Here is a 24,869-nt window from a genome sequence, read left to right as displayed (position 1 = left end):
TTGAGTACCTATGGGAAGATCACTATATTGGGCCCTTGTTCAGCTCACAGTTCACTTAACAGGTTGAGTACCTGACCTCCAGGAGTTTACAATGTAATGACAAGGGGGAATGATGATATCTCCTCTCTTCCAAATTCCTCCCCAGGGTGGTGTCCCCTCAAACAGAAGCCCCCAGGAGTTCCAGCTAAGTCTGTCTCCACATGAGCTAAGAGAGGGGAAGGGTTACCACAGGCCTCTTCCACTCTTCTCCCTGGAAGAAGAAGCACTGCCCCTACCCCAAGAAGACAATGATGAAGTCCAGCACGTTCCAACCGCTGCGCAGATAGGCTTCCGGGTGGAACAGGAACCCGTGAGCAATGATCTTTATGACAGCTTCAATGGCAAAGACAATGAGGAAGAAATACTCCATCTTTTCCTGGGGGAGAGAAGGGGATAGAGAGAACCCCTGAGTTTTCTTCAGTTACCCTCATCCCCAGAGATCTCCAAGCATGGGAATCTGCTACCTCTCTCCTTTCTGCCACTGTCCAGAAGGAAAGACTGGGGCCTAAAAGGAGGACCTCAAAACACCATCCTCCATTCTCCTTCAGCTGCCCAACTTCATGGGGCTGGCCTTAAGCCTCACTTTGGAGCAGGGTTAGTGTGGTTCAGTGGAAAGAGTCCCAGTTGGAGAATGAGGAGATCTGGGTTCTAATCCCTGTCCTGCCCCTGGCTTGGTATATGAGCTTATGTGTTAGTTTCCCTAACCATTAAATTGTGTTAATGGGCAATATGGCCTAGTGGAAAGACCATAGAAAGGTGAGTTGAGAAATCCATAATCTTATCCCAGTTCTGCCACTGGGCTGCTCTGTGACCTTGGGCAAGTCACTTAATCACTCTGCGCCTCAGTTTTCTCATCTGTGAAATGAGGATAAGATTCCGCTTTCCCTTCCTCTTTGACTATGAATCCTAGGCAGGACAGGGATAGTGTTGGATTTGAGTCTCTCATACCTGTACCCACCTCAGTCCAGGGCTCAGCCCAGAATAAGCACTTCAAGTATGTAACTGAGCTAACTGAACTGCAGGGCCAGGGCTGAGTCAGCCTCCAGCCTCAAAACTGCAGCAGGACCCAAAATAGTTAGTGTCTCTTCCCCTCCCTCCAGCCTCCGGTCAGCCTTCTCAGCCTGCACTTGCTGTCTATTCCCTCTCCCCCAGGCTGGGTGGCTGGCTGGCCCCAGGCCTGTGAGAGGATTTCAAGGACCTGGCTGCAGTCACGTGAGGTTACATTTATCCCTCAAACCTGAAAGCTTCTCCCGCATACCCCCAGCCCAAAGAAGCAGCCCTGTCCACCAGAGATGGGGTGTGTGTGTGTCTGTGTGTGTCTATGGTGTGTAGAGCACTATCCTAAGTACTTAATAACTGTGGTATTTGTTAAGTGCTTGCCCTGTGTCAAGCACTGTACAAACTGAGCCCCCTTTTTCCTCTCCTCCTCCCCATCCCCACAGCCCTACCTCCTTCCCCTCCCCACAGCACCTGTATGTACACCTGTAGTTGTACAGATTTATTACTCTATTTATTACTTGTACATATTTACTATTTGTTTTGTTAATGATGTGCATATAGCTTTAATTCTATTTTTTCTGTCGATTTTGACACCTGTCTTCATGTTTTGTTTTGTTGTCTGTCTTCCCCTTCTACACCGTGAGCCCGTTGTTGGGTAGGGACCGTCTCTGTATGTTACCGACTTGCACTTCCCAAGTGCTTAGTACAGTGCTCTGCACACAGTAAGTGCTCAATAAATACGATTGAATGAATGAATGAATGATACATCATAAGTAGAACAGATACAAACCCTGTCTCACTTGGGGCTCAAAGTCTAAGAGGGAGGAAGAACAGATATTTTATCCTCATTTTACAGATGAGTTAAATGAGAACCAGAAAAGTTAAGTGATTTGCCCAAGGTCACACAGCAAGCATAAGGCAGAGCCGAGCTTAGAAGGCAGATCCTTTGACTCCCAGACTTGTGTGCAGTGAGTACAATAGATAGTGGACACAGTTCCCTCCCTCAAGGAGTTCACAGTTTACTGTGTAAACAGAGCACTGTACTAAGCACTTGGGAGAGTACCCCAGTGTGAGGAGATAGGATTCCTGCTCTTAGTGAGTTTACAACCTATGGGAGGGGCAGGTGAGGGGAGAAACAGTAGACCCAAATTATTTTCAAGTAAACTGAGGAAAGGCAGAACTACAGCAGGATAATCCAAGAGACAGGAAAGATGAAGTAGCATGGCATAGTGCATAGAGCATGGGCCTGGAAGTCCAAAAGTCATAGTTTCTAGTCCCAGCTCTGCCATAGATCTTCTGTGTGACCTTGGGCTGGTCACTTTACTTCTCTGAGCCTGTTACCTCATGTTTAGAATGGGGACTGAGACTGTGAACCCCATGCGGAAAAGGGAAGCAGCGTGACTCAGTGGAAAGAGCATGGGCTTGGGAGTCAGAGGTCATGGGTTCTAATCCCGCTCCACTGCTTGTCAGCTATGTGACTTTGGGCAAGTTGTTTAACTTCTCTGAGCCTGTTACCTCATCCGTAAAGTGGGGATTAAGACTGTGAGCCCCGTTTGGGACAACCTGATTTCCTTGTATCTACCCCAGCACTTAGTACAGTGCTTGGCACATAGTAAATGCTTAACAAATACCACAGTTATTATTATTATGAAGATGTGAATAAGGAGTAGGGGGTTCAGAGTGGTGGGCACAAAGGGCTCTGAGGACTGGAGAGAAGAATTGGTCAGTGCCATGTCCACAGCCTCCACTACTAAGACGGCCATCCATCCTTGGTGGAGGCTGCCTCCCGGGGGGCTGTGGCCCCTGAAGCCAAAAAGACACCTGCCTTCATTGCGGGCTTCTTGGTTCCAGGTCCCAGTGACTCAGAAACCCAGAGGTGGATGGGGCTCACAGTTTGACTTCCTCTTGTCTCTCCCCACTTCAGTCTATACTTCACTCTGCTGCCCGGATTATCTTTGTACAGAAACGCTCTGGGTATAACAATAACAATAATAATTATGGTATTTCTTAAGCGCTTACTATGTGCCAAGCACTGTTCTAAGAGCTGGGGTAGATACAAAGTAATCAGGTTGTACCACTTGGGGTTCACAGTCTTAATCCCCATTTCACAGATGAGGTAACTGAGGCCAAGAGTAGTTAAGTGGCTTGCCCGAGGTCACACAGCAGACAAGTGGCGGAGCTGGGATTAGAACCTTCATCCTCAGACTCCCAAGCCCTCCCCGCCTCAAAAATCTCCAGTGGTTGCCTGTCAACCTATGAATCAAGCAAAAACTCCTCACTCTCGGCTTCAAGGCTGTCCATCACTTCATCCCCTCTTACCTCACCTCCCTTCTCTTTTTCTACAGCCCAGCCGAGCCCTCCACTCCTCCGCCACCGCTAACCTCCTCACTGTTCCGCGTTCTCACCTGTCCCACCATTGATCCCCAGCCCACGTCCTTCCCCTGGCCTGGAATGCCTTCCCTCCACTCATCTGCCAAGCTAGCTCTCTTCCTCCCTTCAAAGCCCTACTGAGAGCTCACCTCCTCCAGGAGGCCTTCCCAGACTGAGCCCCCTTTTTTCTCTCCTCCTCCCCATCCTCCCCAGCCCTACCTCCTTCCCCTCTCCACAGCACTTGTATAAATTTGTACAGATTTATTACTCTATTTATTTTACTTGTACATATTCACTATTCTATTTATTTTGTTAATGATGTTCATATAGCTATAATTCTATTTGTTCTGATGATTTTGACACCTGTCTCCATGTTTTGTTTTGTTGTCTGTCTCCCCCTTCTAAACTGTGAGCCTGTTGTTGGGTAGGGACCGTTTCTATATGTTGCCAACTGGTACTTCCCAAGCGCTTAGTACCGTGCTCTGCACACAGTAAGCGCTTAATAAATACGATTGAATGAATGAATGAATTTTACAGATGAGATAACTGAGGCCCAGAGAAGTGAAATGACTTCCCCAAGGTTACACGGCAGACAAGTGTAATCTAAGCTGGAATTAGTACCCAAGTCCTTCTGACCCCCAGGCCTATATTCTATCCACTAGACCATGCTGTTTCTCTGTTTAACCACTTCAATGCTTTCCCTTCCCTGGGTACTCTCAAGTGTACCGAGGGATCACTGATGCTTCAGGCCTCACATATGGCAAGGGATGCTAGGGGAGACCACTTCTGGTAGCCTAGGAGGTAGGGTGCAGGACTGCTGGCCTCCTGCCACTGGCATGTTGTTCTGCCACTTGCCTGCTGTGTGACTTTGGGCAAGTCACTTCATCTCTCTATGCCTCCATTTCCCTATCTGTAAAATGTCACTAAGATAAGAGAAGTAGCGTGGCTACAGAGAAGCAGCGTGGCTCAGTGGAAAGAGCATGGGCTTGGGAGTTAGAGGTCATGGGTTCAAATACCAGCTCCCCTGCTTGTTAGTTGTGTGACTTTGGGCAAGTCACTTAACTTCTCTATGCCTCAGTTACCTCATCTGTAAAATTGGAATTAAGATTGTGAGCCCCACATGGGACAACGTGATCACTTTGTATCTGCCCCAGTGCTTAGAATGGTGCTTTGCACATAGTAATCGCTTAACAAATACCAAAATTATTATTATTATTATTATTATTATTATTATTATTATTATTATTATTATAGTGGTCCAGCTTGGCCACTCGTCTGCTGTGTGACCTTGGGCAAGTCACTTCTCTTCTCACTGCTTAGGAGAAGCAGTGTGGCTTAGTGGAAAGAGCACAGGCTTAGGAGTCAGAGGTCATGGGTTCTAATCCCGGCTCTGCCACTCATCAGCTGTGTGACTTTGGGCAAGTCACTTAACTTCTCTGGGCCTCAGTTACCCATCTGTAAAATAGGGATTAAGACTATGAGCCCCTTGGTACAGGTACTACGTCCAACCTGATTTGCTTGTATCAACCCCAGTGCTTATTACAGTGCCTGGCACATAGTTAAGTGCTTAACAAATACCATCATTATTATTAGTAATAGTATTATTATGCTATTTGTTAAGTGCTTACTATCTATCAAGCATTATCTAAACACTAGGATAGGTACAAGATAATCAGATTGGACACAATTCCTATCACACATGGGGCTCACAGTGTAACAGGGAGGGAGACCAGGCAGTGAGTCTCCTGCCTGAGGAAACTGAGGCACAGAAAAGTTAAGTGACTTGCCCAAGGTCACACAGCAGGCCACTGGCAGAGGTGGAATTAGATCCTAGTCTTCTGACACCTGGGCCTGTGCTCTTTCCACTAGTCCACACTGTTTGTGGTATATGTTAAGTGTTTTTTATGTGGAAAGCACTGTACCTTCATTCATTCATTTTTATTGAGCTCTTACTGTGTGCAGAGTACTGTACTAAGCTCTTGGAATAACAGTCACAACAACAATAGTCACATTCCCTGCCCACAATGAGCTTACATCTAGAGACAATGAGCTAAGCACTGTACTAAGTGCAGAAGTAGATACAAGGTATCCTATTAGTGAGCCCCTTGTAGGAGAGAGACCATATTTGATTTGGTTATAATAATGTTGGTATTTGTTAAGCGCTTACTATGTGCCAAGTACTGTTCTAAGCCCTGGGGTAGATACAAGATAATCAGGTTGTCCCACATGGGCTCACAGTCTTCATCCCCATTTTACCGATGAGGTAACTGAGGCATATCTTGTGCCTACCCAAGCTCTTAGCACAGTTCCTGACACTGTAAGTTGTGGGCAGGGATCATGTCTACCAACTCTGTTGTAGTCCACTCTCCCAAGTGCTTAGTACAGTGCTCTGCACTTAATGCTCAATAAATATGATTGATTCATTGATAAGTATCACAATTAAATACCATACTAACCAGTAAAAATCCCAGAGCTGGGAGGGATCTGCCTCCAGTCCTCCAGTCACAAAGCACAAACCTCCCAAGTAGAAGCGTAAACTTCCCAAGATGGCAATAGGAATATTCTTTTTCCTTATGCCCAGTTTAAAATTCTCTCTCTCTCCCAACTCCTGCCCCCCGCCCCCCCTTGGGGAGCAGGGAGACCAAGGGTCTGAGGGTCACTTTGTATTTCAGGGGTCAGCATCAACTCCTTCCATATCAGGAAAATTACCCTCCAGTGAGTGAAGACAACAGATATATTTAAGCCCCTTGAACCTTCACCCAAATCTCAGACCAATACTCTTCCTTCCCCACCCCACCCATCCCATCCAGGGGAACTCCAAGCCCCCTTATTCATTCAATCGTATTTATTGAGCACTTACTGTGTGCAGAGCACTGTACTAAGCGCTTGGGAAGTACAAGTTGGCAACATACAGAGATGGTCCCTACCCAACAATGGGCTCACTCAGCGCTTAGAAAAGTGCTTTGCACATAGTAAGCACTTAATAAATGTCATTAAAAAAAAGACCTGGCCAGAAATTACTTGGATCCAATAAGGGGGCAGGGTGGTCCCTGTTGGTGACTCCCTGAAAGTTGACAGGGAGAATAGGGATTGAACCTGAGGAAAGTGAAGGGTTGTGGGGAAGGGAGGAAGGAGGATGTGGCAGGATGGCAAAGAGAAGAGGAGAAATATAATAATAATAATTATAAGTATTCATTATGTGCTTCCTGTGCTCTAAGTGCTGGAGCAGATACAATACAATCAGATAGGACCCAATCCCTGTCCCACATGGGGCTCACAGTGAACAGGGAGGGAGAAGAGGTATTGAATCTTCATTTTACATTAAGGAAACAGAGGCACAGATATATTAAGTGAATGGCCCATGGTCACACAGCAGTTTTGCGGTAAAGATTAGAACCCAGTTCTCCTGACTCTCAGTCCTGTGCTCTTTCTGCTAATCATTTAACTTCTGTGTGCTTCAGTTTCCTTATCTGTAAAATTGGGATTATATATCTCTTCTTCCTCCCATCTAGACTATGAGCACCATATGGGACAGGGATTGTGTCTAATCTGGTTATCTTGTACCCACCCCAGTGCTTAGTATAGTGCTTGATACATAGTGTTTAATGAATACTATTATTATTATTGTTATTTTTACTATTAGACCATGTTGAGTGAGTCCTGCAGAGGCCAAGATGGATGGGAAACTGAGCCATCACCATCTTCAATCAATGTTTATTTATTGACTGCTTTCTCTGTGCAGAGCACTAATAATAATAATAATAATATTTGTTATGTGCTTACTATGTGCCAAGCACTATTCTAAGCCCTGGGAGAAACAGAAGGTAATCAGGTTGTTCCACATGGGGCTCACAGTCTTAATCCCCATTTTCCAGATGAGGTAACTGAGGCACAGAGAAGTTAAGTGGGAAGCAGCGTGGCTCAGTGGAAAGAGCATGGGCTTTGGAGTCAGAGGTCGTAGGTTTAAATCCCGGCTCTGCCAAGTGTCAGCTGTGTGACTTTGGGCAAGTCACTTCACTTCTCTGGGCCTCAGTGACCTCATCTGTAAAATGGGGATGAAGACTGTGAGCCCCACGTGGGACAGCCTGATCACCTTGTATTCCCCCAGTGCTTAGAACAGTGCTTTGCACATAGTAAGCGCTTAAAAAATACCATTATTATTATTATTATTATTAAGTGACTTGCCCACAGTCACACAGCTGGCACGTGGTGGAGTCAGGATTAGAACCTCTGACTCTCAAGCCTGTGCTCTTTCAATCAATCATATTTATTGAGCACTTACTGTGTGCAGAGCACTGCTTCTCTGTACTGTACTAAGAACTAAGCACCATACTAAGCCACTCTGTACCTTCCCTCCTCCCTGAACAACCCAGAAGCTTCAGCTGTCCAGCTTGTCAGTGGGGTTAGGGGGTCCCGGAAGATGCAGCTGTCCACCTTGTCAGTGGGGTTGAGGGGTCCCAGGAGCTTCATTCATTCATTTAACTGTATTTATTGAGTGCTTATTATTACTAAGTGCTCGGGAGAGTACAGTATAACAATAAACAGATGCATTCTCTGCCCACAACAAGTTTACAGTCTAGAGTGGGAGACAGACATTAATATAAATAAATAAATTACAGATATGTACATAAGTGCTGTGGGCTGCTGTCTGTCTGTCAGGGGGTTTGGAGATTGGACTGGTCCTGGGAGATCTGGAATGATCCTGTGTTCACAAGCCCCCTAGTAATGCAGAATCCCCAAGCACTGACACCCCTGCTGCCCCCCACCAGGCCCAGACCAGTGTTCAGAACTTCCCCAGAACTTCTCTGGGGGTCTGGGCCAGGGGTGCCGGGGAAGGACTGACCCTCTTCAATCCCATCTCACCTCAACCCGCAGAGGCTCAACTACACTGAGCTCCTCCGCTCCTTCTCCTGTCGCCTCTCCCAGGGGAGGGAAGTAATAATAATAATAACAACGTTGGGATTTGTTAAGCGCTTACTATGTGCCTAGCACTGTTCTAAGTGCTGGGGTAGATACAAGGTAGTCAGGTTGTCCCACGTGGGGCTCACAGTCTTAATCCCCATTTTACAGATGAGGGAACTGAGGCACAGAGAAACTAAGTGACTTGCCCAACGTGATACAGCTGACAAGTAGCGGAGGCAGGATTAGAACCCATGACCTCTGCCTCCTTAGCCTGTGCTCTTTAGCAGCTGGAATGGTGGGGGTATGGAGGACTGGGAGACCAGGGCCCTGGCTTCTAATTCCCACTCTGCCACTGGCCCCCTGGGGGGCCTTGGGCAAGTCACTTCACTTCTCGACATGGTTTGCTCAGCTGTAGATTGGGGGAAAGTATCTCAGATCTCCCTGCTCTTTACATGGTGAGTTGAGTGTGGGACCAGGGCAAGGCCTGATTTAATGATCACATTACCTCCAACATCACTCGGCCCAGTGCTTGACACATGGTAGGCACTTAATAAATACCATTGTTATTCCTAACAGCTCCTCCCTGGTGGCACAGAGGCCAGCTCCCCTGCACTTAGTACAGTGCTTGGCACATAATGTTGGAGAACAAAAGTTGGGGCGGTGCGGGGGTGGCGTGGTTGCAGCATGACCTAGTGGCTAGAGCAGTGACTTGGGAGTCAGAAGGACATGGGTTCTAATCCTGGCTCTGCCATTTGTCTGCTGTGTGACATTGGGCAAGTCACTTCATTTCTGTGGGCCTCAGTTCCCTCATCTGTAATATGGGGATTAAAATTGTGAGCCCCATATGGGACAGGTACTGTGTCCATCCCGATTTTTCTGTATCCTCCCCAGTGCTTTTTTTTAAATGGCATTTATTAAGCACTTACTATGTGCGGAGCACTGTTCTAATCTCTGGAAAGGTTACAAGGTGATCAGGTTGTCCCACGAGGAGCTCACAGTCTCAATCCCCATTTTACAGATGAGGTAACTGAGGCACATAGAATTTAAGTGACTTGCCCAAAGTCACAGAGCTGACACTTGGCGGAGGCAGGATTTGAACTCATGACCTCTGACTCCAAAGCCCGTGCTCTTTTCCACTGAGCCACGCTACTTCTCAGTGCTTAGTATAGAGCTTAGCACAAATCCCACAATTATTATTAGTGAGGCAGTTGTGGGGGACGGGCGCCTGTGAGGGAGAGGCCTGGGCCTACAGCTGGGTGTGGAAGGTGCACATTTTTCTGCCCCCTATAAAAAAACCCTGAGCCTTTCAGCATATGACCAAGATGCCAGCACACATGCTTCGTCCATGTTAGGGGCTTCGAGCTGCAACCTTATCTGTGGCGAGGGGAAGCACAGGCTGGGGGAGGGGAAGGAGGGCAGAATGGAGCAGTGTCCACCAATGGTGGGGTCGCCAACAAGGGGAGTGGCAGAGGGAGGAGCAGATTACGCAGGGACACAGACCAGAAAGCCCCCTGAAGAGCCACTGTCTCTTTACAGTCCCCGCACCCATCAACGAGGGTGGGGGCCAGTGAGGGGAACACCAATATATCAGGATGAAACAGCAGATAATAATAAATGGTGGAATCATGGAAGCAGCATGGCCTAGTGGAAAGAGCATATCCTGGGAGTCAGAGGATCTGGATTCTAGTTTCAGCTCTGCCATTTGGCTGATGTGTGACCTTGGTCAAGTCACTTAACTTCTCTGGGTCTCAGGTCCCTCATCTGTAAAATGATGATGATGATGATGATGATGGCATTTATTAAGTACTTACTATGTGTAAAGTACTGTTCTAAGCGCTGGGGAGGTTACATGATGATCAGGTTGTCCCACGGGGGGCTCACAGTCTTAATCCCCATTTTTCAGATGAGGTAACTGAGGCACAGAGACAAGTCACATAGCTGACAATTGGCGGAACAGGGATTTGAACCCATGACCTCTGACTCCAAAGCTCGTGTTCTTTCCACTGAGCCATGTGGATTCAATGCCTGTTCTCCCTCCTATTTAATCAATCAATCAATCATATTTATTGAGCGCTTACTGTGTGCAGAGCACTGTACTAAGCGCTTGGGAAGTACAAGCCGGCAACACATAGAGACAGTCTCTACCCAACAGCGGGCTCACAGTGGGACAGGGACTGTGTCTGTCCTGATTATTGTGTATCTACCCCAGTGCTTAATAAATAGTAAATGTTTAATAAATACCATTATCATTAGCACTGTCATACTTCCCCAAGTGCGAAGTACAGTGTACCATGCTCTACATAAGTAGTCAGTAAATATCATTGATTGATTAAAATAAAATGGAGCAGTGTGGGAAGGTTAGGGTTTGTCTGGCCTGGGGGCAGGGGGATGAACAAAATAACACCTGGAAGGCATCCCAGCCATAACAATAATCCTCCCTTCTGAAGATCTCAAGGTTATGCACTCATTCATTCCTGGTAACCTATATGCAGAACTGAACACTGATAAAACGTCAGCCTGGGGAACAAAGTGGTTTTTTTTTTTTTCCCAAAGTCATTTTTTTCAGGTGTCCCAGAAAATCTCTGCCACTTGTCTGCTGTGTGACCTTGGGCAAGTCAGTTAACTTCTCTGTGCCTCAGTTACCTCATCTGTAAAAGTGGGGAATAAGACTGAACCGCATGTGGGCTACACTGTGAGCCCATTGTTGGGTAGGGATCGTCTCTGTATGTTGCCGATTTGTACTTCCCAAGTGCTTAGTACAGTGCTCTGCACACAGTAAGTGATCAATAAATATGATTGAATGAATGAAGGAATGTGGGACAGTAAGTGGCCAATAAATATGATTGAAAGAATGAAGGAATGTGGGACAGGGACTGTATCCAACCTGATTATTTTGTATCTGCCCCAGTGCTTAGTACAGTGCCTGGCACACAGTAAATGCTTAACAAATACCACTTAAAAAAGCAGGTGGATGAACTGTTTTCTTTCCAGACAATTCCAGGCCTGGGTCCCAAAGCTGGCCAGGGGTCACCTTGCCTCACAGCTCCGATTGGTTCCTAGCATCTCTGGTCAGTGACCCCCATGTGGGCTCAGAGAAACAGTGTGGCTCAGTGGAAAGAGCACGGGCTTGGGAGTCAGAGGTCATGGGTTCAAATTCCGGCTCCACCACTTGTCAGCTGTGTGACTTTGGACAAGTCACTTCATTTCTCTGGGCCTCAGTAACCTCATCTGTAAAATGGGGATTAAGACTGTGAGCCCCACGTGGGACAACCTGATCACCTTGTATCCCCCCCCCCCCCGAGCTTAGAACAGTGCTTTGCACATAGTAAGTGCTTAACAAATGCCATCATTATTATTATTTGGGAAGGCTTCAGTTTTAGAAACCAGCCAAGTGAAGTGAAGGGGCCTGGGGCTGTGAGGGACTTCAGGGGGTGGTCTCAGAGGAGCAGCCCACCGGCTGCAAGAAAGCCAAACACAACTGCTCAACACAATACAAACCAACTGCTCAAACCAAACCCAAGACAACTAAGAAGCAGTGTGGCTCAGTGGAAAGAGCACGGGCTTAAGGAGTCAAAGGTCATGGGTTCTAATCCCAGCTCCACCACTTGTCAGCTATGTGACTTTGGGCAAGTTACTTAACTTCTCTGTGCCTCAGTTACCTCATCTATAAAATGGGGATTAAAGACTGTGAGCCCCATGTGGGACAACCTGATTACCTTGTATTTCCCCCAGCGCTTAGAACAGTGTTTGGCAATAATAGTAAGCGCTTAACAAAAGCCATTATAAAAACTGTTCTCCCAGTGGCTGGACTGGAGAAATGAACCCCTGAACCAATTAATCAATCAGTGGTACTTACTGAGCGCTTACTGTACACAGAGCTTTGAACCCCCTAACTGGATCCTGGACTGAAAGCTATTGAGGAGAGGCTTCCATCCCTGGAGGTGATTTTTTCTGAATGTCCGGGTGGAACACCCTGATTAGCCCTCTTCACTTCCCTTAGCCCAACCTCCTAATGATGTCATCTATCCCAACCCCTGGGAAAGCCCCACCTGTGGAATCTCTCTCCTGCAGCCTGGAATCATGGAAATTGGCCTGGTCCACTGACAGGATTAGTTTGACCCTGGTGGGGATCTGACCTAAAGGATGCTAAGGAAGATATTATCTCCAGCACCAACCCAGAGATTTCTCAAGGATTAGCATTAAATCTGAGGCTTGGTGATTTGGCATTTTTACCCGATATGTTACAGATATCTCCATGGTAATGGTGATGTCACATCAGCATTTCCATAACACCCAACTTAATCACATGAGGTGGTATTACCATGGCATCATGAATCACCAGGCATTACACATTAGAGAGGCAGCGTGGCTCAGTGGAAAGAACATGGGCTTTGGAGTCAGAGTTCATGGGTTCAAATCCTGGCTCTGCCAATTGTCAGCTGTGTGACTTTGGGCAAGGCACTTAACTTCTCTGTGCCTCAGTTACCTCATCTGGAAAATAGGGATTAAGACTGTGAGCCCCACATGGGACAACCTGATCACCTTGTAACCTCCCCAGCACTTAGAACAGTGCTTTGCACATAGTAAGTGCTTAATAAATGCCATTATTATTACACTCAGAAAGTGGGGTGGAAGGAGTCTCCAAAGCCAGGACCCCCAGGACTCTAGTACCCTATCCCTGACTCTCTTCATCTTCTGCCCCTCTAGCGTGTAAGCTTCTTGACGGCAGGGATTTTCTCTACCAACTCTAGTAGGCTCCCATATACTGAGTGAAAGAGTAAGAGGATAGTGGTGGATAAGTGGATAGAGCACAGACTTGGGAGTCAGAAGGTCACAGGTTCTAATCCTGGCTCTGCCACTTGTCTACTGTGTGACCTTGGACAAATGACGTAGTTTCTCTGTGCCTCAGTTACCCCATGTGTAAAATGGGGCTGAAGACTGTGAGCACCACATGGGTTGGGGACTGTGTTCAACCCTATTGTATCCAATCCAGCGCCTGTCACATAGTAAGTGCTTAGCAAATACAACAATTTTGTTTTAATTTATTTTACTTATTACAGTGCTGTGCACACTGTAACCATGCATTAATACCAATGATTGATTGACTGATTGGATTTAGGGTAGAAGCTCTGGATGCTCAAATCTCCATGACTGTGCCCTTCTCCCCCAACTCACTGGCTCTCACAAACAGACCCAGACTGAAGACCACACATCTCCTGGGGGGCAGCATGTCAGAGGGAGGGGCCCATAAGGAACAATCTTTCATGGCTGAGTCCAATGCTCTGAATCTCATCCCACTTCACTGGAGCCTTTGGTGGTCAGTCAGTCATCAGGTCAGCCCTGTGTGGGGCAGGGCTGTGTCAAACCTGAATGTCTTGTATCTACCCCAGTGCTTAGTACAGTGCCTGGCATATAGTAATAATAATAATAATAATAATAATAATAATAATAATAATACTGATGATGGTATTTGTTAAGCACTTACTATGTGCCAAGCACTGTTCTAAGAGCTGGGATAGATATGCAAGGTTATCAGGTTGTCCCAAGTGGGGCTCACAGTCTCAATCCCCATTTTACAGATGAAGGAACTGAGGCCCGGAGAAGTGAAGTGACTTCATTCATTCATTCATTCATTCATTCATTCAGTCGTATTTATTGAGTGCTTACTGTGTGCAGAGCACTGGACTAAGCGCTTGGGAAATACAAGTCAGCACCATTTAGAGATGGTCCCTACCCAAAAATGGGTGACAAACAGCAGACAAGTGGCAGAGCCAGGATTAGAACACACGACAAATGACTCCCAAGCCTGGGCTCTTGCCACTAAGCCACATTGCTTAAAAAGTACCATTAAAAAACAAATCAATCAATGGTCTTCAGTGAGTACTTACTGTGTGTAGAGCATTATTCTAAGCCCTTGGGAGAGTACAAAACATCAAAGTCGGTAGACATGTTCCCTGCCCACAATGAGCTTACAGTCTAGAGGGAAGGAACCTTTATGGGATGTTCCCAAGTGCACAGTTCAATAATCGTTATAATTGTGATATTTGTTAAGCACTTAAGCACTTGGCACATAGTAAGCATTTAATAAACAGAGAAGCAATGTGGCTTAGTTTGACAACCTGATCACCTTGTAAATTCCCCAGCGCTTAGTACAGTGCTTTGCACATAGTAAGCGCTTAATAAATGACATCATCATTATTATTATTATTAGTGGAAAGAGCACGGGCTTGGGAGTCAGAGGTCGTGGGTTCTAATCCCTGCTCTGCCACTTGTCAGCTGTGTGACTTTGGGCAAGTCACTTAACTTCTCTGGGCCTCAGTAACCTCATCTGTAAAATGGGGATTAAGACTGTGAACCCCACGTGGGACAACCTGATCACCTTGTATCTACCCCAGTGCTTAGAACAGTGTTTGGCACATAGTAAGCTCTTAACAAATACCAACATTATTATAAATACTTTTTAAATAATTTTTTAATTATTATTATTATCATTAACAAAAATAATAATAATCTAATCCAAGACTTTTCAACCAGGAACACTAATTCACTAACAGTATTCCCAGCATCCCGTGCCTCACTCAGACAAGCCCCTTAACTTAAGCATGGTAGAGTTTGCTACCTAAGGAAGGATTACAGAAATCTATCTGACTAGCCCTTAGATAACTAATGAATCTACTTAAAGGGAAGGGTCGGGGTGGTTTACTAATAAAATACGTTCTGCTTCTGAAAACAATGTTTTAGTCTCCTTTCTGGGTCAGACAACTGTTTGTCCCTCCCAATAGAGACCCCTGATAGTCAAGGCTGGGGCTAGATGCCACTCTAACCTCTCTGCACAAAATGGGAATAAAGCTTAGTTTGCCATCAGCCTTCAGACAGGCCTGCAGCTAACTCGTTCCAGAGAGTTGAATGTCTTTTCTATTCCTGGAGATCTTCAGAGAAGGAGAGCGTCATTACCTCCCCTAGTCACTTGTTCCTGAATAAAGCAATCCTTTAGCAGCAAAATTATTTGTCTAGTTTCAATCCCTCCTGCTGCCATTTAAATCCAGCACTGTGATCTAGTGGATAGAGCAAGGGCCTGGGAATCAGGGGACCTGGGTTCTAATTCCAGATCTGCCACTGGCCTGCTGTGTGACCTTGGCCAAGTCACTTAACCTCGCTGGGCCTGTTTCATGAACTGTAAAATGGAGATTTAATACTTGTCCTCTCTCCTACTTAGATTGTGAGCCCCACTAGGGTCAATGACTCTGTCTGACCTGATTAACTTGTATCTACACCAGCACTTAGAAGAGTACTTAATGCATAATAAACATTTATGGGCAGGGAACATATCTACCAACTCTGTTTTACTGTTCTCTCTCAAGCGCTTAGTACAGTGCTCTGCACACAGTAAGCGCTCAATAAATATGATTGAATGAAATACCATAATCATCATTTCCTGTCATTCTAAGAGAAGCAGCGTGTCTCAGAGGACAGAGCACGGTCTTGGGAGTCAGAGGTCATGGGTTTTAATCCCAGCTCTGCCAACTGTCAGCTGTGTGACTTCGGGCAAGTCGCTTAACTTCTCTGTGCCTCAGTTCCCTCATCTGGAAAATGGGGATTTAAACTGTGAGCCCCATGTGGGGCAACCTGATTACCTTGTATCCCCCAGTGCTTAGAACAGTGCTTGGCACATAGTAAGTGCTTAACAAATGCCATCATTATTATTATTATATTCTGATCTGAGCTGGTCTCCATATAGTTACCTTATATAAACTGGAGGCCTTTTCCCTGATTCCTTCTCATCCCCAACCCATTTTCCAGCCTTCTCTCCTCTTCTCCAGGCTGCGAAGAACTCTCAGTCAAAGACATCCTCTCATTGGGAAGCAGCGTGGCTCAATGGTAAGACACGGGCTTGGGAGTCAGAGGTCATAGGTTCAAATCCTGGCTCCGCCTATTGTCAGCTTTGTGACTTTGGGCAAAGTCACTTCACTTCTCTGGGCCTCAGTTCCCTCATCTGTAAAATGGGGATTAAGACCGTAAGCCCCATGTGGGACAACCTGATCACCTTGTATACTCCCCAGTACTTAGAACAGTGCTATGCACATAGTAAGCACTTAGCAAATGCCATTATTATTGGGACGACAAGGCAATGGATTTTCTTACTTCAGGAAATTGGGCCAGTTGCCAATATTGCCATCATTGTTCCTGGATCTGACTGGGGCCTCAGAAGGGCACCTTAGCAGCTGGTGAGTGATTTCTGCCCTCTACAAGGACCATGGGGTACCTACCAGGAGACTCTTTGCCCCAGTTCATCAGTGGGGGAGCAGCCACTGGTCCAGCCATCTAGGTGAGGTGCTGAGCCCGGCTGGAGGGGGGACAGGAGGATGTGGTAGTCCCAAGGGATATTGGGAAAAATCCCTGAAGAGCAACTTTGCTCTGGTCCAAATTCTGTGCTCTTTCCACAAGGCCCCAGTGTGGAAATCTTGAAAATTGCAGCAGGCAGGATTAGGGAAGATGGCAGCGGATGCTGGTTCTGGGGCGAAGGCCCGGAGTTGACACCAGTCACACTCACTGCACCATAAACAGGCTCTGTACAGGAAGCATTTTGCAATGTGCTGCATCCCTGCCTGCAAAAATATCCCTGGTCAGGGAGTCAGGGGTCTTGGGTTCTAATCAGGCTTCATCACTTGCCTGCAGTGTGTCCTTGAACAAGTCACTTCACTTCTCTGGGCCTCAGTTTCTTTATCTGTAAAATGGGGATTTAGTACTTGGTCTTACTCCCTCTTGGACCATAAGCTCCGTGTGGGACCCAAGGATTGTTTCTGACCCGACTAATGTGCACCTACCCCAACACCTAGCACAGTGCTTGACACATGTGTCTGTTTATTGTTATATCGTACTCTCCCAAGTGCTTAATGCCGTGCTCTGCACATGGTAAGTGTTCAATAAATATGAATGAATGAATGAAGGAAGGAAGGAACATAGTAAGTGCTTCACAATTACCGCCATTATTATTATTACTCACCTGTTGTCCCCTGTACTCCGGAAGGAACAAGATTGCATTTAATAAAGCAATAGGCATTTAATAAATAGAGAAGCAGTGTGGCTTAATGGAAAGAGCACAGGCTTGGGAGTCGGAAGTCATGGGTTCTAATCCTGGCTCTGCCACTTGTCAGCTGTGTGACCTTGGGCAAGTCATTTAACTTCTCTGGGCCTCAGTGACCTCATCTGTAAAATGGGGATTAAGACTGTGAGCCCCACATGGGACAAACTGATGACCTTGTATCTACCCCAGTGCTTAGAACAGTGCTTGGCACATAGTAAGCGCTTAACAAATACCAACATTATTATAAATGTCACAGTCTTTTAGACTGTGAGCCCACTGTTGGGTAGGGACCGTCTCTATATGTTGCCAACTTGTACTTCCCAAGCGCTTAGTACAGTACTCTGCACACAGTAAGCGCTCAATAAATATGATTGAATGAATGAATGAATGAATATAAATACATGTTATTGTTGTTGTTATCATTAACAAAAGTAATAATAATCTAATCCAAGACTTTTCAACCAGGAGCACTAATTCACTAACAGTATCCCCAGCATCCTATGCCTCACTCAGGGGCAGAGGCAGGGGCTGGACAGAGCAGGGCAATGGTACTCTCCAAACTGCCCTCAATAGAATCAATTCCTCTGGGCAGGTCATATTTCAACTGTAAGCTCCCAGAAGGCAGGACCTGCCTTGACCTTCTACTGTGTATCCTCCAAGCCCAATCCGATGCTCAATGCGTTAACACAAAACTATGAGCCATTGGTTGGGTAGGGACCGTCTCTATATGTTGTCAACTTGTACTTCCCAAGCGCTTAGTACAATGCTCTGCATACAGTAAGTGTTCAATAAATATGATTGAATGAATAAATGAATGAATGAAGACCTTGTGGTTATGTGCGTGTGCAGGCCTCACACCAACACTCGCCTATTCCTTGCCTACTGACCCTTCCCCCATCCCCCACCAGCCCACCAACAGCTTGGCCAGGGAAAGTCCTGGGGAGCAGATGTTTGTGTCTTGGGCTCTTCCCGAGAAGGGTAAATGACAGACCCCAGAACAGGGGGTGTCTCGGAATCCCCATCCATTCCCATTACACGGGATCCATCCACTGATGTTCCAATATGCCGGATCCCCACCTGTTTAGGATCATCATCCAGGGAGGGTGATCGAGAAGCATCTAGGCCTAGTGGATAGACCACAAACCCGGGAGGCAGAAGGAACTGGTTTCTAATCCCAGCTCCACCACTTGTCTGCTGTGGGACCTTGATCAGGTCACTTTCTTCTCTGTGCCTCAGTTAGCTCATCTGTAAAATTGGGATTAAGACTGTAGGCCCCACGTGGTACAGGGACTGTGTCCAACCCAGTTTGCTTGTATCCACCTCAGTGCTTAGTACAGTGCCAGGCACATAGTAAGCATTTAATAAATACCGCAATTATTATTATTATTATTGAGGGAAGTAAGTAATAATAATAATAATGGTATTTGTTAAGAGCTTATTATGTGCTAAGCATTGTTCTAACCACTGGGGGGTATACAAGGTAATCAGATTGTCCCTCATGGCTCTCACAGACTTAATCCCCATTTTACAGATGAGGTAACTCAGGCACAGAGAAGTGAAGTGACTTGCCCAGCCCAGTCTCTGACCCCATAGGATGGAACTGCCCTGAAAGAAGCAAGTTTATCCTGTACAGATGAACCAGGGAGGCTGCACAGGCAGGGCAGGAAGGAAGGGCCCAACTAGCTCCCCAAGGGGGTCTGAAAGCAGAGAGGGAGGGCTCTAAACAGTTGGCAGGTGGGAGGAAGAAAGTGAGTCAGGTGAGAGGGAGAGAGAGCAAGAGGGGGAGAGAGGGAGAGCAGAAGAAAGGGGAAGGGAGGGGAGGAGGAGGACAGGAGAAGAGGAGGAAAGGAAGGAGATAGAGAAGGAAAGGGGGAGAGGGGAAAAAAGGGAGGGAGAAGGGGGGATATGTCTGTTTATTGTTATATCTTACCTTCCCAAGTGCTTAGTACAGTGGTTTACACACAGTAAGTGCTCAATAAATATGATTGAATGAATGAATAAATGAATTTAGTGGGGGAGAGGGGTGGGTGAGAGAGGAAGCAGAGGAGAGAAGGAGCTGGAGAGAGAGAGAGGAAGGGAAAGAGAAAGAGCAGAGGAAATGGGGAGGAGGAAGGGAAGGAGTGGGGGAAAGGAAGAGGGGTGGTGTAGGAGAGAGGGAGTGAGGGAGCAGAGGAGGGAGAGAGGAAGGGAAGAAGAGAGGGAAGAAGTAGGGGAAGGAGGGAGGGAGTGGGGGAGAAGGGGAGAAAGGTGGGAAAGGGGAAAAAGGGAGTGAACATGGAGGGAGGGAGGGAGGGAAGGAAGAGAAGCCTTTCTTACCAGGCCCATGTTGGTAGTGTTGTTGTCATCCTCAGGCATCGGCAGGTACACTGCCAGAGCCACACAGTTGGCAAAGATGGTGAGCAGGATGATGATTTCAAAGGGTCTAAAGGAGGGCGTTAAGGAGATGCCCAGCTGGAGGGTCTGCCAAGCTTAGGGTCTCTCTGGAGCTAAGGGGCCCCCACCCTTACTTGGCCCGTGGTCAGGGTGGGTGAGGGGCAGTGAGGATGACCATCTCAGTTCTGCTTTAAGCAGCACAAACTTGGCCAGAGCAAGGTCAGCCTCAGCTAGGGGAGCCAAAAAATGTTTACAGAAAAGGGTAATCTTGCCTTTGCCTGAAGATCTGGCAGAAAGGAGAGGGATGGAGAGGGAAGGATAGAGGAGGGTAGTGAGGGGAAGGAAGGGGAGTCTGTAAGCTCCTCCTTATAGACTTTAAGTTCCTTGTGGGCACAGATCATGTTTACTGATTATATTGTACTCTCCCAAGTGCTTAGTTCAGTGCTCTGCACACCATAAGCATTCAACAGATACTAATGACTGCTTGATGGGAAGATAGAAATGTGGGATGCAAAGAGGAGCATGCAGACACACACATACACATGACACAAAGAGACAGAGAGGCAAAGACAGAAGTAGTCATACTCACCAACACACTAATGCAAAGGGACAGAGAGGCAGAGGCAGTCGCACACACAAACACACGCACACAGATTCAAAAGGACAGAGAGGGAGAGGCAGTCACACACTCAAACACATATACATAGATTCAAAAGGACAGAGAGATAGAGGCAGACACACACACATACTGATAGAGGGACAGAGAGGCAGAGGCAGCCACGCACATGAAGGGAGAGTGAACCTCAGAGGAGGAGAAGGGAAGGGAAGCTGAGTGAGCAAACCAAGAGACAGACAGAGGGCCGGGGAGAGGAAGTCAGGGCAGGCAGGGAGATTTGATCTTGGCCTCACCGGCAGCAGCTGCTGGCGGGCAACAGGCCCAATGACCAGTCCAAGGCATTTGGAGCAGCTCTTCCATTTCACTGGTCCCCTTCCCCCATCCCTTCCCTGTCTCTGGGGGCTCCAGCAGCTCAGATCCAGTTTTCTCAAGCACCCCCAGGCCTTGGCTGGCCGGTGGGTACCTTCCTTCCTCTCTGGCCCTTGCCCTTCCAAGGCTGGACATTCTGGAGAGTCGGTGTTCGGGTGCTTGGTCTGCCTGCTCACCCAACTTGGCCCCAGAACCTCAATGCCCGGGCTTGGATCCCTCCCACCTTGACGTTCCCACGTTTTTCCTCCCTGGCCCCTCTGGCCCTTCCAGCCCCACGGCCCCACTCAGGGGGAAAGGATACTTCCACTCCACGATGCTGATACAGGCCTTCCGCAGGGGGTTCTGTAGGGTGAAGCAGAACAGGGCCCGGGCCGGGTGCGGCGGTGTGATCGGCACCACCTTCTTGGGCTGCTTCTTCCTCTGACTGTCATCCTGGGGGGTGGTGGGCTCCATGCTTCCCTGAGGGTCGGGCCCTGTGCCGGGCCTCAGTTCTGCAGCCCCTGCCCCGGTCCCGGGTGTATCAGGGCCCGGTCCCTCAGAGCCCCACTAAACTCGCGGAGTGCACTGAACCAGTGGAGCCCACGGTGGGAGGTGGGGAGGGGGGGAGGAGAGGGCGAGTGGGCTCCCAGGTCCACCCTGCGGGAGTGTAAAATTAGCCCCGCTCGGCCGCCGGCCCGCCGGCCCGGCCCCCTTGGTCCCGTCAAAGGTCCTGAGAAGACCCGGCAGCTGCTGCTCTCTCTCTGCTCTGGGCTGGGGGAGGGGGGTTGGGGACAGAGGGGGCCCAGGCTCTCTGCTCCTGTGAAGGGGTGGGGAGAGGGCATGGGGGTGACTCATGGTCCTCACCACAATCAGGGGAGCAGCTCATCTCAGATAGAGCGAGCCCGTTGTTGGGTAGGGACCGTCTCTATATGTTGCCAACTTGTACTTCCCAAGCGCTTAGTATAGTGCTCTGCACACAATAAGCTCTCAATAAATATGACTGAATGAATAATGGAGCACGGGCCTGGGAGTAATTAGGACTTGGGTTCTAAATCTGGTCCTGCCACTTGTCTGTTGTGTGACCTTGGCAAGTCACTTCACTTTTCTGTGTCTCAGTTAATGCATCTGTCAAATGGGAATTAAGACTGTGAGCCCCTTGTGGGACAGGTACTGTGTCTGACCTGATTACTTTGTATCTACACCAGTGCTTAGAACAGTGCCTGGCACATAGTACATCCTTCCCCTGGCCTGGAATGCCCTCCCTCCACACATCCGCCAAGCTAGCTCTCTTCCTCCCTTCAAAGCCCTACTGAGAGCTCACCTTCTCCAGGAGGCCTTCCCAAATTGAGCCCCCTTTTTCCTCTCCTCGTCCCCATCCCCTCACCCTACCTCCTTCCTCTCCCTGCAGCACTTGTATATATTTGTACAGATTTATCACTCTATTTTACTTGTACATATTCACTACTCAATTTATTTTGTTAATGATGCACCTATAGCTTTAATTCTATTTGTTCTGACCATTTTGACACCTGTCTACATGTTTCGTTTCATTGTCTGTTTCCCCCTTCTAGACTGTGAACCTGTTGTTGGGTAGGGACCGTCTCTATATGTTGCCAACTTGTACTTCCCAAGCGCTTAGTACAGTGCTCTGCTCACAGTAAGTGCTCACTAAATACTATTGAATGAAATGTTTAACAATTACCACAATTCTTCTTCTTCTTCTTCTTCTTCTTCTTCTTCTTCTTCTTCTTCTTCTTCTTCTTCTTCTTCTTCTTCTTCTTCTTCTTCTTCTTCTTCTTCTTCTTCTCCCCCTGTGAGAGGGTGGGAGGTTTCATTCATTCATTTAATCGTTCATTCAATTGTATTTATTGAGCGCTTACTGTGTGCAGAGCACTGTACTAAGTGCTTGGGAAGTACAAGTTGGCAACATATAGAGACGGTCCCTACCCAACAGTGGGCTCACAGTCTAGAAGGGGGAGACAGACAACGGAACAAAACATATTAACAAAATAAAATAAATAGAATAAATATGTACAGTTAAAATTAATAGAGTGATAAATGTGTACAAACATATATACATATATACAGGTGCTGTGGGGAGGGGAAGGAGGTAAGGCGGGGGGGATGGGGAGGAGGAGGAGGTTTGGGGGCAACCTATTGGCATACCAGAGCAGATCGGGCAAGGGCATGGAATCTCTCCTCCAGCCACAAGGACTTGGTTCGAGGAAGAAGTAACTGGGCCAGCCAGGTCACCTGGCTATATGTTGCCAACTTGTACTTCCCAAGCGCTTAGTACAGTGCTCTGCACACAGTAGGCACTCAATAAATGCGATTGATTGATTGATTGATTGGGGATGCAGGTGGGAAACAGGAGGGTGTAGGATCAGCGATTGGGAAGCAGTGTAGCCTAGTTGAAAGAGAACAGGACGGTGAATCAGGGAACCTGGTTTTTAATACTGTCTGACACTTGCCTGCTGAGTGAACTTAGTTAAGTCATTTAATTTCTCCCCATCTCACTTGCCTCATCTGTAAAATAGGCATGAAATACCTGTTCCCCCTCCCCCATTGGCTGTGAGCTCCATGTGAGACTGTGTCTGATTGTAATAATAATTAGGGCATTTGTTAAGCGCTTACTATGTGCAAAACACTGTTCTAAGCACTGGGGAGGATACAAGATGATTAGGTTGTCCCACGTGGGGCTCACAGTCTTAATCCCCATTTTATAGATGAGGTCACTGAGGCACAGAGAAGTTAAGTGACTTGCCCAAAGTCACACAGCTCACAAGTGGAGGAGCTGGGATTTGAACCCGTGACCTCTGACTCCCAAGCCAATGCTCTCTCCACTGAGCCACACTGCTTCTCTGTATTGTATCTACTCCTGTACTTGTTAAAACTTAGCAAGTGTCACAGTTTTGATTCTTCTGAGCAGGGCTGAACAGATTTCATTTTATCGGTTCTTGTTTTTCTCTTCTACCTCTAGAATTTTCCATGGAAGCTGTGTGAGTATTTTAATTTTAGCTTAACTATAATTATAGCAAATGAGCAAAAAATATCCAAAAATGAAATACCATCCTTGACCATTTAATCACCGTTTTTATCTTCTAGTCTGTAGACTTTAAGCTCCCCCTATAGACTGCAAGTTCTTTGTGGGCAGGGATCATATCTACCAGCTCTGTTGTATTGTGTTCTCCCAAGCATTTAATGAAGTGCTCTTTACACAGTAAGTGCTCAGTAAATACCATTGATTGATTGGTTAGTCTCTGGCACTTCATTAGTGTTAGAGTAGATGTAGCATTAGGAAGCAACATGGCTTATTGGATAGAACATGGGACTGGGAGTCAGAAGGACCTGGGTTCTAATCCTGACTCCACCATTTGTCTGTGTGTGACTATGGACCAGTCACAAAACTTCTCTATGCCTCAGTTACCTCATCTGCAAAATGGGAATTAAAACTGTGAGACTCATGTGAGACATGGATGGTGTCCAACTTGACTAGCTTGTATCTACCCCAGCACTTAGTACAGTGCCTGGCACATAGTAAATGCTTAACATATACCATTAAAAAAATGTAGCATATCACGCTTCAGGCTGGCTCACAAAAATGTGTGTTAGCAGATGCACCAGGGAGTTAATTTTAATTATTACAGCAATTTTGATGCATCATTTAACTGCCTCTATCACTTATTTGCAATCAATTAATAGTATTTATTGAGCACCAACTCTGTGCTCAGCCCTTGAGAAAGCACAGTAGTTAGTAGCCATGATCTCTGCCCTCAAGGAATTTACAATCTAGTGGGGGACCCAGACACTGAAATAAATGGCCTATCCTTCCCTCTAAGGAAAATGTACATAATAATAATAATGATGGCAGATTGGCTTAGTGGAAAGAGCCCGGGCTTTGGAGTCAGAGGTCATGGGTTCAAATCCCGACTCCGCCACTTGTCAGCTGTGCGACTTTGGGCAAGTCACTTAACTTCTCGGTGCCTCAGTTACCTCATCTGTAAAATGGGGATTGACTGTGAGCCCCACGTGGGACAACCTGATCACCTTATAGCCTCCCCAGCACTTAGAACAGTGCTTTGCACATAGTAAGCACTTAATAAATGCCATTATTATTATTGTTATTATGGCATTTAT

At 47.0% G+C, this 24,869-nt stretch overlaps 1 protein-coding gene across 1 annotated transcript in view; it reads right to left on the bottom strand.

Annotated features, from left to right (window-relative positions):
* CACNA1S (calcium voltage-gated channel subunit alpha1 S) overlaps positions 1–21,206 on the bottom strand; it is a 75,639-nt gene extending 54,433 nt beyond the window's left edge. Inside the window, exons 1-3 of the mRNA XM_038748736.1 lie at positions 21,055–21,206; positions 19,712–19,817; positions 276–415 (exon numbers count right to left, since the gene is read on the bottom strand). Of these exons, the coding sequence (XP_038604664.1) occupies positions 276–415; positions 19,712–19,817; positions 21,055–21,206 (398 nt within the window). The remainder of the gene's footprint in view (positions 1–275; positions 416–19,711; positions 19,818–21,054) is intronic.
* Between the last annotated feature and the right edge of the window lie 3,663 nt (positions 21,207–24,869).

This window comes from Tachyglossus aculeatus, chromosome 7 (genome assembly GCF_015852505.1).
Source record: "Tachyglossus aculeatus isolate mTacAcu1 chromosome 7, mTacAcu1.pri, whole genome shotgun sequence".
In the NCBI taxonomy this organism is placed as follows: Eukaryota; Metazoa; Chordata; class Mammalia; order Monotremata; family Tachyglossidae; genus Tachyglossus; species Tachyglossus aculeatus.
This window is presented reverse-complemented; position numbering and strand designations above follow the sequence as displayed.